The sequence below is a fragment of the Tachypleus tridentatus genome, chromosome 13, assembly GCF_004210375.1.
Source record: "Tachypleus tridentatus isolate NWPU-2018 chromosome 13, ASM421037v1, whole genome shotgun sequence".
In the NCBI taxonomy this organism is placed as follows: Eukaryota; Metazoa; Arthropoda; class Merostomata; order Xiphosura; family Limulidae; genus Tachypleus; species Tachypleus tridentatus.
This window is the reverse complement of record NC_134837.1, coordinates 158,285,643-158,304,092: the sequence shown is the minus strand read 5'-3', so window position 1 is coordinate 158,304,092 and position 18,450 is coordinate 158,285,643. Positions and strand designations below refer to the sequence as shown.

The following is an 18,450-nucleotide window of genomic DNA, read 5'->3' as shown; positions in this document are numbered from 1 at the left end:
TTCTCTATCTTTTTTTTTTTAATTTAAAAAAGCATTAGGGTTTTCATAAAATTCAATAATAAACTCTTACGTACTGTACTGGTTCATAAGGTTTCTAATGCAGAGTTTGACCAATCCCTCTCTCAAATACAAAATCTGAACATTTGCTTCACTGAAATGTTTATTAAATATTACCTTAGATGACGTTACGTGACTCGTTATATCAGTCAGTTGTCTCTTCCTTCAAATCATCTAGAGAAAAAAATTATAAAGGAAAATGTTAATTTCCATCTCCAAACTACAGAATCATGTGTTATTGTACTCAACATAATCGTTGTTTATAAATTATACTGTTTTTGATATCATTACAGACACTTAATGTTTTATGAATATCTGTTTTTACTCTTATTAAACACTTTGCGTAAAACTAAGCTCTGCATAAGAAAAAAATTGTTTGATTTCAAACAATATATATTTTCCTGTTTCATAGAAGTAATTAATGTTTACATTTTTGTTTAAACTGTTTGTTCTTTTAATGATTCTCTGTTTTATTAACCCCTCGCTGGGATTAGTTTGAATTTCGCGCAAAGCTACACGAGAGGTATCTGCGCTAGCCTAATTTAGCAGTGTGAGACTAGAGAAAAGGCAGCTAGTCATCACCACCCACCACCAACTCTTGAACTATTCTTTTATCAACGAATAATGGATTGACCCTCACATTATAACGCTCCTACGGATGAAAGAGCGAAGATGTTTGGTGTGAGGGGGATTTGAACTCTCGCCCCTCAAATTACGAGTCGAGTGCCTTAACCCCTGGCCATATCGGGACCCCCGCTGCCACAGCGGTAAGTTTTCGGGTTTACATCGTTAAAATCAAGGTTTAGAACTGCCGATGTGGCTTTTCTATAAGAAACGTATATACATGCATACTTTTGTATTAAATTAGACTGACAATTAACTTATTGCTCTTATAGTATATTTCTTTACATTTTGGTGAATTTCACTTCAAAACACAAACACATTACGCATTGCTTTTATTCTTATGAAGATATATTATCGTTTTTATAATAAGAATGAAAGTTAATTACTATAACCAGAAAAATATTTTTTGAAAAATAAATTGTTAGTCGTTCTTTTCAGTATACACATTCACTTAACGTAGCTAATCATATAATTAAATAACATACTTTTTTGAAAATGTAGAAAGCCGCGACAAATTATTTGATTTTTTTTTTTTTCCAGTGGGCGTGATATCAGTGCAGTGAAACCGACCGAGCAGTTTAACAATGTTTTTTTTTTTATATAAACCTAACCATTGAGCCATTTTGGAAGTGTCGCCATCTATTAACGTTTTAGTACATAAAAAAGTGACTGAACATTCATGTTTTATTTTTCAAACTTCGAGTACTAAATTAAAATCTTTCCATATTTTGCCATTTATTTTTGGTTTTGTTTATATATTTTTACTCCCATTACTCATCTTCTGTTCCTACTAATAGACCACAAAAAACCCTGTTTTATGTCTCTTTGTTTTCAAATTAAGCACAAACCTACATCATAGTTATCTGTGTTCTGCCTACCATGGGTATCGAAACCCAGTTTCTAGTGTTGTAAGTTCGCAGACAAACCGCTATGCTACTAGGAGACATTTTATGTATACATATATTTTAAGTTTATTTGTAAGGTCTTATTATTAATCACGTTTAGACGATTAAGATATGTATTAAATATATGTTATTCTTATGAATTTTCAAAGGAAACATTTTATCACACTTTTTATTACCTGTTCCTAATGATAGTTGCTTGCTGAATCCACTGTTTAAGCTACAAAGATCACTAGCACGACTGAAACTTGGAGCTTTGTTTATTCTAAGTCCAAAGACAGCCAGAAAGGCATATCGAAAATTTTTGTGCATAAAGCAGTATGTAATAGGGTTACAGCAAGATGAAGTGTAGGCCAGTAGCTGAATTGCTGAGATCATATTAGGCCCAACACTTCGGTACAGACTGCGTTGATCGTAGATAGAGCAAGTGTTAATGACGTAAAGGGGCGTCCAGCAAATGAAAAATTCCAAAACGACAACGAATAACATCTTGACCACTTTTCGTTTGTCTTTTTGGGCATTCTTCATATTGGCTTTCAGACACTCAATTTTTCTTCCTTTCTTTTTCTCTTGCCGGAAAAGGCATTGAGACATTGAAGTGTTTGTGTCATTTCTTGATTGAAGGTTGTCCATTGGTAAATGTTCAATATTTTTAAGGCGAATTGTTTCTATCGTTGAACGTTTTGCGTGGTTTCTTTGTCGAACTACTCTGCTTCTGGTTAGTAAATGTTTCCTCACTGGTAGACATGAACGACCTTTGGTAGGTTTGACGTCTGGTAATGGGTAAATAATCAAACAAAATTCTAACTTTATAATAAAAGAATATATACGGATAATAAATAACAGTTCAGTTATTTAAGAAACAAAAAGATAACTAACAGAAAAAAAAGGTTTTTCATGAAACCTTTTAACGAATAAGCTTTTACTTTGACTAGTTCACTTACAATCTAGGTAACGGATGCCTCTTCAATAAGCTAAATAAACAGACCGTTAAATGAAATTTTAAGAAGCTAGTGCTCGATAAGTTATCAAGTCATATAATTAAATAAGTTGAAAGGAAAATATTCCTATTTATTCTTCAACATAATAAGTCCCAAATCAACATGATTTGCAGTTAAACGTTAATAAAAAATTCAAACGTAAACCTGCATTAAAGACCATTCAATTTCAGAATTATTAGGAAATTTCAATGTGTAATATCAGCAACAAGAAAATATTTCAAGAAATAAAATATTTACCTGGAACAGAAAGAAGGTGTGCGACTAAACTAAAATATTAAAACGTTTTATAATTCATTTGCATTTCATCAATATAAACACCTTTTGCTAGTAGACATCAAATGATCTAACAGAACTTCTTGTATTAACTGAATAGAAACTAACAATAGGATTATATACTGCTAAAAAAATTAAAGAAACAAGTACATATTTCAGTATATTTTTGTCATAACTAATTATATGTATGAAAAACATATCCATTCGGCTACAAATGTATTTTGTAAGCTTGCGAGTGAAGTTCGAAGCATCTCAAACGAAACTATTCTCACTCAAGGAAAATACAACTCAAGGTACCCTATACAGGGCCGTTACGTGAAACTATGCATTCCTCATGAAATCTCGAAACAAACACCAACATGGATCGTTTGTGGCTCGTTTTGTCGGTGTGTACCTTCATCTTGTGTACCCAAGCAGTCGGGCGCCATCTGACAGAGAACGAGGTGGTTAGGGCGGTCCAGATGCTGGAGGATAGCCAGACCCAAAGGAGGGTGGCACAGCACGGCGGTGTGTCACAAAGCGTCATCAATCGACTTAGGCGACGCTACCAAAAAACGAACTCTTATGACAGGAGACCAGGGCATGGCCATTATCGCTGCACAACATCCAGAGAGAACCGCTACATCGTAACAACCGCTCTGCGGGACAGGTTAACTACGGCTCGTTCACTGCGAAATGATCTTCAGCATTCTACTGGAACCCGTGTGTTGACCCAAACAGTTCGCATTCGTCTGCGCGAAGGACGCCTTAGAGCCAGACGGCCTGCAAGAAGCGTATTCTGAGAGTGCAACACCGTGCAGCCAGGTTGGAGTCAGCACCTCTACTGACTGGGAACTTCGTCAATGGGCTACCGAGCTGTAGACAGACGAGAGCAGGTTCACTGTGTCTTGTGATGATGGACGTGAGAAAGTGTGGAGACGCCGAGGAGAGCAAATTTCCGCTTGTAACATTGTGCAAGTCAAAGCTTATGAAGGGGTTTTTGTAATGGTCTGGGCAGACATGTGCTTGGGTGGCCGTACGGACTTACTCATACTCGACAGGGGTGCTCTGAACACACGACGATATAAAGATGAAATTCTGAAACCCATTGTAAGGCCTTTTGCTGTTGCTGTCAGTGATGGGTTCATTCCCATGCAGGATAACGTGCGAGCCCACGTCGTCAGACTGTGTATGAACATTTTTGACCAGGAAGGAATAGAAACTTTTGAGTGGCCCGCCAGATCTCCAGATTTAAATCCGATTAAACATTGTTGGGATATCTTGTCGAGAGGTGTCAGTGAACACCAACAACCTCCTCAGAATGTACAGGAACTCTGACAAGCCCTGGTAGAGAAGTGGGCTGCCATACCCCAAGATAACAATGATAAACTGATTCGAAGTGTGCCAAATCGGTGTCAGGAGTGTGTCACGGCCTGTGGAGATCACACTAGATATTGAGTGTTTCAAACATTTCTTGAATAAACGCATGAAAACTGTTTGAAGTATTTTTTCACATGGGATGTCAGTTTTGGTGATACTGGTCATTTTTAAAAATTTTATTTCTCCATGTTTTACCATTCATCACACATTAAAAAAATGGATACAAATGAAATTGAAATGAGGCAAATTACCTAAAAAATATTATGTGATAAAAATATTATCACATTTGTAATACTGAGATAAATTATATAAGAAAACGTATTTGTTCCTTTAAATTTTGAGCAGTTTATTAAGAACAGCTGATAAAATATATACGTCATTCTAAAGAAAAATGTAGCAAACTAGGTTTTTTTTTTTGGAAAGTAAATCTCGATTTATAAAGCATAAAAAATTGTATATTTGTCAACAGTAGTTTATTAGTTGATTACTTGGAAATGTATCATAATCATAACCCACCAGTATTTAATTCCCCGAACTGGGCTCCATAGTACAAGGTTTTAATGATACAGGTATAAGTCAAACTCATGGTGACAAGTGGAATGACCAGCAAAAAAGCGTCTAGGTATATATTAAAGGCTTTTTCTGACGTCATATTGGGCCATTTTTCTCGACACTTGTATTTTTCTGAAATGCACGTTTATTTGACATGAATAAATAAAACATGACCTGAATTTAAAAAGTTAAGATACAAAGAACTCAACAACATTCATTAGAGCTAATATTAGAGTAAAATCCTTCAAAAGCAGATTCTCATATTTTGAATATCAGTTTAACGTTTAAAAACTTTGTTTGGGGCTAAAACAATAATGATTTTTCAAAATTATCAAATCACGAACTTTTTTCATAATATCCCTCAATTAAAACCGAAACACCAAAACGCAACAGTCGCCACACAAACTTTACAATACACGTTTTTATTGATCTCTAGGAAAATAATAAATAAAAATAAATATTGAAAAGCATTTTCAATAATCCTAAAAATAATATATCTGCAAGCGTTATATTTTGTAGAATTACATTTAATATTTTAGGGACACTCCAAAATTGGCTCGCCAATTCAAGTTAAACCAAACTCTGGCATACTTTATCTCTTATCGCTGTAACTAGATGACACTGTGGTACAGAATCACCTGTAAATAAATAAGGTAATATTTGGCTTAGAACTTTGTTTTTGTAGTTTGCTGCAAGCAATGTACTATATAATATTAATAAACGTTACACTTACATCTATAAGTCTCGTTTATAAAGACATTATTATTGAACAATGTTTGTTTTTACTTTCAAAAATAATTTTATCATTGTTTATGACTAAACTACTAGAGCTATTTGCTTCCGTTTTTAACTGCTTATTACCGACAAAAGGAAGACGAGTGATCAACAGCATACATCATAACTCTAAGGTTATTATTTTATCAATGAATAGTAGGATTAATTATCCCATTATAACTCTTCCCCTCCTAAATTAAAAGCGAAAATTTGTTCAGAACTGGGTTTTGATTCCTATTGGTTAACAAACACTTTAACCTCTAGAGAAGTTCAGTATTATCACGAAAAGTAACTGCTATGTGTATATTTAGGTTCATTTTGTAAATTGTTATCATTATCTTTGTATTCCAATTTTAAATTTAACATATTTTTCCTGTGTTGGTTTGTTTTTAAATTTAACTTGAATAAAGAGTTTGGTTTGTCACAAAGCTACTGGAGGGCTCTCTGCACTACGTCTCTAGTTTAGCAGTGTAAAGCAGCGAGTCATTACCACCCACCGCCAACTTTTGGGCTACTCTTTTATAAACTAATAATTGGATTGAGCGTCACATTATAACGCGCCCACGGCTAAAAGGGGGAGAATATTTGACGTGAGAGGGATTCGAACCCTCGATCCTCGGAATACCTTAACCACCTGGCCATGCCGAGCCTTAAATAAGCGTAACAACTGTGCAAACATCTTAATGTTAAGAAAACAAATTCATGCCAAGATGCTATTTACAAAGGTAATTCAAAATATATAAAATAAACAGCTTTGATTGGCCTGAATTACATGTTGTTAGAGCATTATAATATTTTAGTAGTTTTGTCTTAAGTACTGATTAAGTAATATTTTAGTAGTTTTGTCTTAAGTACTGATTAAGTAATATTTTATTACAAATTATAGCTTTTACAGTAAAGACGATTTCTTTTTCATAACAGGTACGACGTTTCAATCGTTGACGCGATTATTCTCATTGGCATCAACAATAAAACTTGGGTGTTTGAGAATGATCGCACCAGTGAACGAAACGTCATATCGTTCAACAAATCGTTCTTATTGTAAACGCTGTAACAATATCTTGTAGTTTATTTTATTATTATTAAGTTAACCCAAGTGTGTCATATGATTTTATAAAACTGAACTGCAGTAAGATACTTTTAATATTTTAATGCAGATTTTGTCACTTGGCGTAATTTTGCTCTTACTATGCTTTCATGGTGCTTTTCTGCATATTGATTTGAAATACATTTTCATCAAACTCCTCTTAAAATAAATGAAAAAATACAATAGTTTTCAAACGAATTCAGAACTAATAATAAGGTAATTATTTTACCACTAGATCAGATACTGCAGAACGCTGTATTTTATTTTATAAAATTTCAATACTTTGTTCTCAGCTATTCATTAAGAAATTTTGAAGTACCAGAGTACGGATATATCATTTCTCACTCTTGCACTTGCCTGGTGTTCTGGTGGGTAAAAGACGACTTAAAAGTGCAATAGGTAACATGGTCAACAGGGATACCATCCATATGCAAATGATGACTTTATAAGAATGAGAAATCGTTTGCCATTGACGTGATCGAAATGGTCGGCATATGGCGAAGAACCTTTCGAGTGAAATGGATACCAACGTCCAAACACTGACAGAAACTGTTACGGCTGTAAAAAAGATTAATAATAATTTAAAACAACGAAGATAAAAATTATCTGTCTAACTGCTGAATATAGCTGTTCAGTAAGTGTATATTTTGAAATTTTGAAAATTGGAAAATTTGAATATCAAATTGTATTGTACAGATGGAAAAAAAATATGAAAATTGTTTGTTTTCAATTTCGCGCTACACGAGGGCTATCTGCGCTAGCCGTCCCTAATTTATCACTGTAAGACTAAAGGGAATGTAGTTAGTCATCACCACCAACCGCCAACTCTTGAGTTACTCTTTTACCAACTAATACTGGGATAAATAGTAACATTATAATGCTCCCACGGCTGAAAGGGCGAGTATGTTTGGTGTGGCAGTAATACACAGTATTAATAAACTTAATCTTTACATTTTAAATTACACTTATTGAAAAGTAATATCTTTTAACAATATCCAGTATTTAATAAAAAGTATCTTCTTAAACAGACCATCATTTTAAATATGTACGAAATTAAAAGAAATATTTTAATTCAAGAGAAGTACTGTTATGGTAATCTCATTAAATAAATACCTACAAATCTTTTATTTTTATGCTTAATTGTCCTGCGTAATTTATCTTGCCTCTCTGATAAACTGAAGCTAACATTCGCGAAAGGATCTTTTACTCAATTTTGCTGTTAAGGCAGGATGCTTTATAATACCTTAGTACCACGATATTGTAAGTGTTCGGTTACTAGATATTTATCCACATTTTCCAACGCGACTATCGGTTTTTTTTTTAACAACAAATATTCAGAATCATAGACCTTTAAATCAAATGTGTCGTTTTTGTCCTTCCTTTGATTATATTATCTATTTTTAAAATATCAAAGTAATTATGAAACAAGTTTTTCATTGCTGAAGAATGAGCGGTTCTTAGCAGTAGCATAATATCTCATAAAATTACTCTGAGTTCCAAGTAGAAACTTTAGCTCATAGTTCTTTCACCTTTTGGCTGATTTGAGATCTAATTACATCTTTCGACTCATGATACCAAACCCTTTTAACTGATGTATTTTACCAAGTCCAAGGTATCACAAATTAAATTACCCTAATCTAACCTAAGGCCAGGCATGGTCAGGTCGTTAGGGCACTCAACTCGTAACCTGAAAGTCACGGGTTCGTATCCCTGTCACACCAAACATGCTCGCTTTTTGGCCCCCGCTAGTCCAGCGGTATGTTTCCGGATTTACAACGCTAGAATCAGGGGTTCGATTCCCCTCGATGGGCTGAAAAAATGTCCTCCTGGTTGGGGGTTGTGCAGTAGGCTAACAACCTACTCACTTAAAAACCAGCCTGTTACAGAAACCGCAGCGTTTGCGGCCCTATGTTCCTTAAGGAATCAAGAGGCATAAGAAGAAGAAGAATCGAACCTAAAATAATTTAAATTTGAGAAAAGGCTGGTAGACATCCTCATAACTAATAGAGTCGAATCGGGTATATGCGCGTTCCACGCTTGGTGTTGCTCGGTGAATAAAAATGTAGCTAATAAAAACGACAAAAAGTTTCATGAATTAATTTACCCTAAACTTGCCTACAAGAATTTCAAGTGTCGCGGCTACTAAGAATTTGCTCATGTTTTTTTGTTTTTGTTTTTTATATATACTTTAATATATGCCACATGAATGAACTTGGCATTTTGATTTGGATAAAAAAGTGTAATTTAGGAAAAGTCTGGATTGTTTTGATTAAACAAAAAGAAGGTGCTTGACACTGTGAGGTTCAGGTACAACTGAATCGAAGCTTCGTCAATTAATTATTGCATTGACAGGGCTCAGCATAGCCAGGTGATTAAGGCATTCGAGAGTCGCGGGTTCGAATCTCCGTCACACCAAACATGCTCGCCCTTTCAGCCGTGCGGGTGTTATAACGTGACGGTCAAGCCTACTATTCGTTGGTAAAGTAGTAGCTCAAAAGTTGGCAGTGGGTGGTGATGACTAGCTGTCTTCCCTGCAACCTTACTCTACTAAATTAGGGACGGCTATCGCAGATAGCCCTCGTGTAGCTTTGCGCGAAATTCAAAAACAAACAAACAAAACAAGCGTTGACAGTAAAACACGAAAAACAAAGTAAAATAGGAAAAATATTACTGTTATCTTCAAATAGGGGGATCCTAACCATATATAAGAAACAATAATATTCAATATTTTGTGAAATTAACAACATAGTAAAGCCCAAAGATGAAGTTTAAGCAGATGCACAATACATCAAAAGATAATTTCCCGAGCAATTATGAAATTTAAAATGCTATTACTGCAAATAAAGAGTAAATATAAAAAAAAAAGATGGCATAATGCCCAGTATGGTCCCACCGTAGCATAATCCAAACCTTGTCATATTTTCGTTAATATTTTGTATTTCACTTTTATTTACTAGATTTAGAAGTTTTGTACATCAAAATTTATCAAATTAACCCTAAATCAGCGTTTTCGAAATGACCTCCTCCCCCCAATTAACCATTCTAGGCTCAGTGTGGGAAATGTTACATACTAAGAAAAACTGTACAAGATATTAAGAAATATTATTTAGCATATGTTGCCCTAGTTCATTAAGTGTGTGTTTGTGTGTTTTTCGTATAGCAAAGCCACAAAGGGCTATCTGCTCAGCCCACCGAGGGGAATCGAACCCCTGATTTTAGCGTTGTAAATCCGGAGACATACTGCTGTACTAGCGGGGGGCAGTTCATTAAGTAATTTACAATATATTCCCCTTAACAATCCCATCTAATCGTATCTTGGACGAACTAGAATAGCGTGTTTGTGTGTGTTTTCTTAGAACAAAGCCACAGCGGGCTATCTGCTGAGCCCACGGAGGAGACTCGAACCCCTGATTTTGACGTTGGAGATCCGGAGACATACCGCTGTACTAGCGGGGGGCAACTAGAATAGCACAAAAGGATTTCGTTAAAATTGAACAATGTAATCATTGAAAATCAATCATTGTAATCGTTGAATGATTGCTCTTGTTCTTATGAATAAGAAAAAAACAATTTTGCAAAGAACATAAGCGAAATGATAAAAAGCAATTATCAGTAAGTGCTTATTTGCATTTTGGTGTCTTTGATTTGGTAGACTTCTAAGTATAAATTACCATCTACTAGTACTTTAGGAGTCATACGCTCACATAATGATTTACTGGTTAATGAATGAGTTCTTATAGCAAATCCCTGATTTTAGCATTGTAAACCCGAAGGCTCACCGCTGTCCCGGCAGGAGACTCTTGTTAATGAAATCTGAAATATATTTTGCATTTATTGATTTTCTAAAGAAGGCACATTAGAATTTGCTTCAAAACTGTAAGCTGTTTCGTGAAGTCTTGTATTTTTCTTCTCATTTAATTTAGTTAGAAGATAGATTTGCACACATTTTCACTTCTTTTATTTATTGATTGTTTTGAATTTCGCGCAAAGTCACACGAGGGCTATCTGCGCAAGCTGTTCCTAGTGTAGTAGTGTAAGACTAGAGGGAAGGCAGTCAGTCATCATCACCCACTGCCAACTCTTGGACTACTCTTTTACCAACGAATAGTCGAATTGACCGCACAGTATAACGCTATTATGGCTGAAAGAGCGAGCATGTTTGGTGTGACGGGGAATTGAACCCGTGACCCTCAGATTACGAATCAAGTGCCTTAACCACCAGGCCATGCCGGGTCTTATTTATTGATCACCACAGTTGTGTTGTGATTTTATAATATAGCATGTTTAATTTAAATACTTGATAAAGTGCAACTGAAGCTCGAACATTAAGTAATTATGTATGTATGAGGTATGCTTTATCGATAACAGTAACGAATGGTAAGATTTCTGAATAGTAATAAATAATCTTTTTCCTGCGAGCAAAAACAAATGTCTCTTTTGAATGAAATTTATTGTTCTTCGAAACCAGTTAAAGTATTTGATCTAATTCTTATAAATAAGTATTATTTACCAAAATTAAAAATTGATGGTCATTATACCTGGGTTAATTTGTTTAAGAGATACCAATGTATGGTTCTCGTATGCCTAACTGTTGCTGGCCAGCTATTAAAAAAATAGAAGGTTCTTTTGCTTTTGATTTACAGTCCCCAAGTAGGAAAGCGGTAAGCCTATAGCTTATAAATTTAAAATTATTGGTGCGTCTCCACACTGAGGACACAGCACAGACGGTGAATAGTATATAGATATACACATTTCAAATTTAACTTAGGTGAGACGTGAAACTTTTTAACTTTTAAAAATACACCTGACGTATAATTATCGTAGTCTTACGGTGAAAGGTTTATAGGCTAACGCTGTTGATATCCATAGTTCAATTCCTACCGATATGCAGAACTCCCATAGCCCATTCTATAACTTTCTGCTTATAAAAACACCAGTAAAATAAAGATTGTAATAAATAAGTAAACGTTACGTATAAAATGTTGTACGTAAATGTTGTTAAGATGTTGAACTTGTCACAGTTTTAGTAAATTTAGACATTCAGCGGTATGTCTGCGAATTTATACTGCTAGAAATCGGGTTTTGATAACCGTAGTGGGCATAGCACAAATAGCCGCTTTGTGTAGCTTTGTGCTTAGTTACACTCAACAACATAATACTATTGTTCGTCTTCGAATTTCGCGCAAAGCTATACTAGGGCTATCTGTGCTAGCCGTCCCTAATTTAGAAGTGAATGACTAGAGGGAAAACATCTAATCATCACTACCCATTGCCAACTCTTGGATTACTCTTTTACCAACGAATGGTGGGATTGACCACCAAATTATAACGCTCCCACTGCTGAAAAGATGAGCACGTTCGATGCGACGTGGATTCGAACCTGCCAATCTCATATTACGAGTTGACCACCTTAACCACCTGGCCATGCTGAGCGTACATTACACGAACCAAACGAAAAAGTAAGTGGTTTGGTCTGAATTTTGCGCAAAGTTAATGTAGTACTGAAAGATTAGTGGGAGTGCATGCTCGTCTTCCCTACCCACCACCAATTCTTGGGATACTCTTTTATCAATAGATAGAGGAATTAATCATCCCATCTAAAAAAACCCACGGCAGAAAAGGAGAGCATCTTTGGCGGAGAGGGAATTTAAGTCTCCGAACCTGCTCGCCCTTTCAACTATGGTGGCATAATACCGTTACGGTTAATCCCACTATTCATTGGTAAAAAAGCAGTTAAAGAGTTGGCGGTGGGTGGTGATGAGTAGCTGCCTTCCCTCTAGTCTTATATTGCAACATTTGGGACAGCTAACACAGATACTCCTCGTGTGGCTTTGCGCGAAATTCATAAGACAAACAAACAAAATCCATATCATTCTCAACACCTTAACATCTAAATAACGCATTGGTACTTATAAGTACGCTTTATTAAAATGGATTGAAATTAAAATGCTCACTAATAACGTCGAAGACATATATATACAAATGAAAATTAAATTCAAACCTAAGGAAGTAAGTTCCTTCCTCATATCATAGTAATTAAGACAAAACTCGAACATATTACAGCCACAGAATACTCTAAAATTCAAAACGATTAGAAATAATATTCTTGTAAATTTACTTAATTTGACGTAAGAATTCAAAATTTTGTTATTAGTTGTCTTACCAAATTCATGTTGCTTTGTTAAAAAATGATAACTCACTAATGTTAAATCGGTCAGATGTCATTAATAATTTCAAATATTTATTTTGTATAAATTTAGTTGAAACTGTACACGGTATCCAGCTTACGCTCTTCATCACATCTTCACCCTTTGGAGATTAGTGTTTATTTTGTGACAACACCTTACATTTTTATTAATACTGGTTCTAATAACCTGTAACGTATTCTTTATCCATATGTTGTAGTCCACCGTTAGGAGGAAACATTTCCCAACCACAAATATCAACAAGATCTAATTCTGACAATACGTAACTATGGAAACAAATGACTGTCGTACACAATTCAGGAAACCTCAATTTCGATGTCTTTTGGTTCCAATATTTTTAATAATATTTAATTACTGATGTGTGTTTTTCAATATATATATATATAATATTTTTAAAGATGTTTCCAGCTTTCGTAAGTTCATCATAATTCACAATTTTAGTTCTTTTGTGGTAATTCCTTTTAAATTACACCAAATCTTTTACTCCAATTTCAATCATAGTCTTACTTACTTCTTTTAAATTACATCAAATCTTTTACTTCAATTTCAATCATCGTCTTACTTATTTCTTTTAAATTACACCAAATCTTTTACTCCAATTTCAATCATAGTCTTACTTCTTTAAAAATACATCAAATCTTTTACTTCAATTTCAATCATAGTCTTACTTACTCTTTTACTTCTTTTAAATTACATCAAATCTTTTACTCCAATTTCAATCATCGTCTTACTTATTTCTTTCAAATTACACTAAATATTTTACTCCAATTTCAATGATCGTCTTACTTATTTTTGTCATTTTGAGACACAATGTTTCTATCCTTTGGCTGGTTTACTTTTCACGTTTTTCTTTTTCTCATGTTATGATATTTTCTTCCGTTCTCATTCTTCTCTTTTATCTATCTTTTAAGAATACAGCACGTTTCTACAGTTTTATATGTATCTTACGTTATTACCTGAAAGGTACTTTATTGAAATAAGATACTTGTTACAACATATCAGTAAATACTACAACACTATGTAACCTGATAGTATGTGTCATTTCTTAATTGCATATGTTGTAAAAGTACAGAAAATGGCCATTATTCTCTTCAATATTTGCTTTTGTGACCTGGATAATGAAATTTAGAAATTAACCTATTTTCTATGTAAAAATGTGCAAATTTGCACCTTTTTATTTACATAAGGTCTGAATAAAACAACATATGAATCAAGATTTACATGTATTTATGCTAAAGTTATACAAAAATGAACAAAAATGTTTAGAAGTAGTTTTTCGAGATTTGCAACTGTAATGCCAATCACATTCACGTATCAGCCTTCAAATATAGTTTTCCATCATGTTTTTGTTATACACTCCTTGGTAGTGGCTTTCAAAGTCCAGTATATCTTGGTGAAAGCGCTCGCCTCGCTCCTCTTAGTATACTTCCATGTTCTTGAATTTATCAAAATGAGCGTCAAGAATATGGACTTTCATGGATATCCTGCAGCCCATTTTGCCGTAGCTCTTCACCAGAGTCTCAACCAGTTTCACATAATTTTCGACCTTGTGATTGCCCAAGAAGCCCTGAACCACTGCGACAAAGCTGCCACAAGTTTTTTTTCCCTTCCTTCTGAGCTTCTTGGGGAATTCTGTGCACTCCAGGATCTTCTTTATTTGTAGTCCAACGAAGACACCAGCTTTGACCTTTGCTTCAGACAGCTTAGGGAAGAACTCTCGAATGTACTTGAAGGCTGCAGACTCCTTATCAAGAGCTGTGACACATTGTTTCATAAGACCCAATTTTATGTGCAATGGTGGGAACAACACCTTCTGGAGGTCCACTAGTGCTTCTTGTTGTAGTGCGCTGCAGAGTCCCTGCTGTCCCAAAGGCAAAGATAACAGAGAAGCTTGGTAAGGCCTCCTTGGAGACCCATCAGGAATGCCACTATTTTGAAGTCTCCGATAACCTTCCAGCCATACTCATCATACTTCAAGGTCTTGACACTGTTGTATTCCTCTTTAAGGTGTACCGAATGAGCCAGGGGAAGAGACGGATACTTATTCCCGGACGGATACTGAGGCTTCTACAACATTCTGAAAAGTTCTCGAAAATTCTTGTAAGTTCGAGAAAATTCTTTATCAGTTACTCAGCACTGAATCTACCTGGTATGTTCTGGAAAATGAGTAAATTTGAAAATTTCATTACCCAGGTCACAAAAGCAAAGTTTAAAGATAAAAATATGTCTCTTCCATTTACTTTAGGCATAAGCAGTTGGAAAATTACACTTTCTGCCCAGTAACTTGAAAAAGTACAAATGTTGCTACATAGTGTAATATAACATGTTTTCTTTATCTTTCTTATAATGGTAGCATTATCTAAAGTATATCCTTAAAAACTAAATGCTGTCCTTCTAGAGTACCCGTAATAGTAAATGTTCTTTATTAAGTATACTGAGAACAAATCACATTTTACTGTTGATTTTATTTTCTATTAATCTAAATTCAGTGACTGTAATAACACAGGTTGTGTTGATTTTCTTTGTTTTTCAGTACGCAAACCAAGTCTAAACTAGGTATTGGTTTCGTTTTATAACAGTGGTAAACATAATGCTTCATTTTCTTGTTTCATTTAAGATTTTCTCACATAACTTGAGTTTTTAAACTTGTTAAATGAAGAAAGCAATCAACATGTCTCGTATATTATTTAATGGTGTATTATAATTCAGAATTGCACCAGTTTTTGTCCCATGATCCCATGTAAAAACTTTTGCCAGAGAAAGAATATTTTTCAGGCATATTTTAAATTTATAAATAATTAAACTTTTAAATGTAAGCTAATAATTAAATTTGTAGTGAATACCACTTTAATTGTTAGTATTAAAGTAAATAAATTACTTAGCACAAACAGCAGAAACGTGTGGATGCACACAACAGAGTGTCTTCTAAATATAACAAAAAATGTCGCACTAAAAACATACTTTTCACGCACAAGCTTTGGAATGAACGTAAACTGTCATTTGTATACAATATTTTCAATCTGAACGGCGCATTATACAAGAAATTGGTTAAATATGGATAAGTTTACACGCTTCAGACTCAAAAGTGGAGATTCCTTATTTAAAACTGCTAATGGATTGAAAGTTCTTGTAACCAGTATCTGCTACTTATACGACTATTCTTGGCCCAACAGCGAAGATCGAATATGACAAATATAACTTGCACAAAACAGTAAAATCCGGAGCGTATTTAGCTATTAACTGTGGCACAAAACTTGGACCTTTTCAACAGTAGCTTGGGAAAATCAATCACTAAGCCATGCTTCCTTCATCCCTATAATACTCCAGAACGTTTAAAAATATTTGAAACGAGATAAACAAGTTTTATTTTTCTTCTTCATAATAGCATCATTAGCTAAAGTGTATCCTTAAGAAATAAATATTTTCCTTCTAGAGAACATGTCATGGCGCATGTTCTCTATTAAGGTAAAGCTTAGCTCCACTGTTACAGAAAAACAAGTTTATACACGAATAAACAACGCTTTCACGCATCCTCTTCAGACCAATGTTTAATCAGAGACAGTCTTTTATTGGCTCTACTGGACTAATGTGATCACAAAATGTTAAAACTGTTTTGGTAATGGATGTGTTATAAAGCCTTAACTAGTGTGTTTTTCGTTACCCATTCGCTTACAATTACAAGTTTTCAGTGTGTACTTTCAACTTTATTATGCTCTATTATTAAATGAAAATCCGAGACGTCAAGCGTAAAAGTCTATTTTGAACGACAACTACTTATTTTATAATGATTGTTATTTGTTGTTAAAAATTATTTGGGGTTATTGTTTCGTTTCATTTTTCTAGCTACAATTTCATGCTACAAAGTATATTTCCTTAATAACCGCTTATTTTCTTAAATATTTCACCAGGCTATCAAAACAACAAAACTGTTTAATGTGTAACTCTGAGGACTTATCACGCTAAACACTAGCTTCATACACTAGGAGTTGAGCCGTTGTGGGTTCAAGTATTTAGTTTTTGTCCCTTAAGTGATTATTCTTAGTTGCTGTCGAGTTTTAAATCAACATATCTTGTCTGATAGGTGAAATATCCCTAACTCATTTGAATGCAATGACCACAAATATTATCCATTATGACTTAAGGATGACAATGAGAATTTGCAATATAATAGTCATTTTGAATTTCAATATCATTATAATGTTTTGTTTTATTTTGTATTTTATATATCTACAAAATAAATATTTTGTATTTATATATATATGAATGTACGTCTTTGGTTTTAAAAGTTTCCTGCTCTTTATGAAATTACATATACGAATTATACAAATAATTCTAAGATATTACTTTTGCTAAATTTAATTTGAAAAGTTTAAAATATTTATGAAAATGGTTCTTAAAGAACTTTAACACGATCTATAATAACTAGGTGTCATCAAGGTAAAAAAACAACAACACAAATACTGATCCCATCAGCGCTTCCTAGTGTCTCAACGGTAAACATGGGGCTTATGACATTAAAATTTACGGTTCAATTCCTACGGTGGACAAAACACAAATAGCAAGTGTGCAGTTTCGTGTTTAAAGAAAAACAAACAAAACTTTTATGAAAAGTAAGTTATTATAGGTTGTAGTTTTAATTTTTTAATATATATATATATATATTGTGAAATTAAATATAATTTAAATAAATATAATAAAAGTATTATGGTTATAATATATATATATATGTATATATATATAACTAAACTATTTATATAGAATATTTAAGTAATGTCCAATTGTATAACTTTATAAGACATAAGTATAGATATAAGATAATCTATACACACCTTGAAGGTATGGAATAAGACGACACATGACGTCACCAAAAATGAAGTTCCTCAACAAACTACCAACTAAGGTGAAAGGCATACAGAACACTCCGAGTAGCAGATCACTGATAGCCAGGTTCATCAGGAATACGTTAGTAACTGTTCTCATCCTCTTGTTCTGAGCTAGAGTCACGATGACTAATACGTTGCCAAGTACGGCGAAGATGAATATTAATAAGTAAAGTACGCTTTTTGTGATGTCTGCTGTTGACAAACCAATCTGTGTGATCAGATGGGAGGAGTTTGTAATGTTATCTGTATCCCCTGACGAGAAAGTTTTACTGGTATGCTCTGAGAACTCATTTTCGGATACAGAGGTGTTAATTAGAAAGACAGAATATTCTACAGAATCATTTGCTTCAAACATCTTCATGTCTGTTTTATTTTTTTTGCGTTTAAATTGATCTAAATATATTATAATTAAATGTTTCTTCAAATATTAACTTGATAAAAAATACACCGAAATATATGTTTTTGTAATAATGGGTTGATATTACACCATAATACTCATTTTGTAATTACGGGTTGATATTACACCATAATACTTAAGGTTTAAAGGTATTTTGTTACGGATCTACTACTATTGTTGGGTTTTTTTTCTCTCTCTCTCTCTTATATCTTGAGACTGGGATTGAGTTTGGTTATTTATAAGTTAGTTCGGAAGTAGAATATGATAACGGTAAGCTGCCAAAAGAAATTCTCTTCTTGATTCTTTGTAATGCTACACTTCTCTTCCAAGCTGCG

The 18,450-nt window shown here is 33.9% G+C and overlaps 1 protein-coding gene across 1 annotated transcript; it reads right to left on the bottom strand.

Moving 5' to 3' along the window:
• Positions 1 to 202: 202 nt before the first annotated feature.
• On the bottom strand, positions 203 to 18,079 carry LOC143236345 (cholecystokinin receptor type A-like). The gene is made up of 5 exons (XM_076474619.1): positions 17,665 to 18,079; positions 6,975 to 7,187; positions 4,733 to 4,900; positions 1,763 to 2,356; positions 203 to 231 (listed from the first exon to the last, which is right to left on the bottom strand). Exons 1-5 carry the CDS (start codon positions 18,077 to 18,079, stop codon positions 203 to 205), a joined length of 1,419 nt encoding a protein of 472 aa, XP_076330734.1.
• Positions 18,080 to 18,450: the final 371 nt, after the last annotated feature.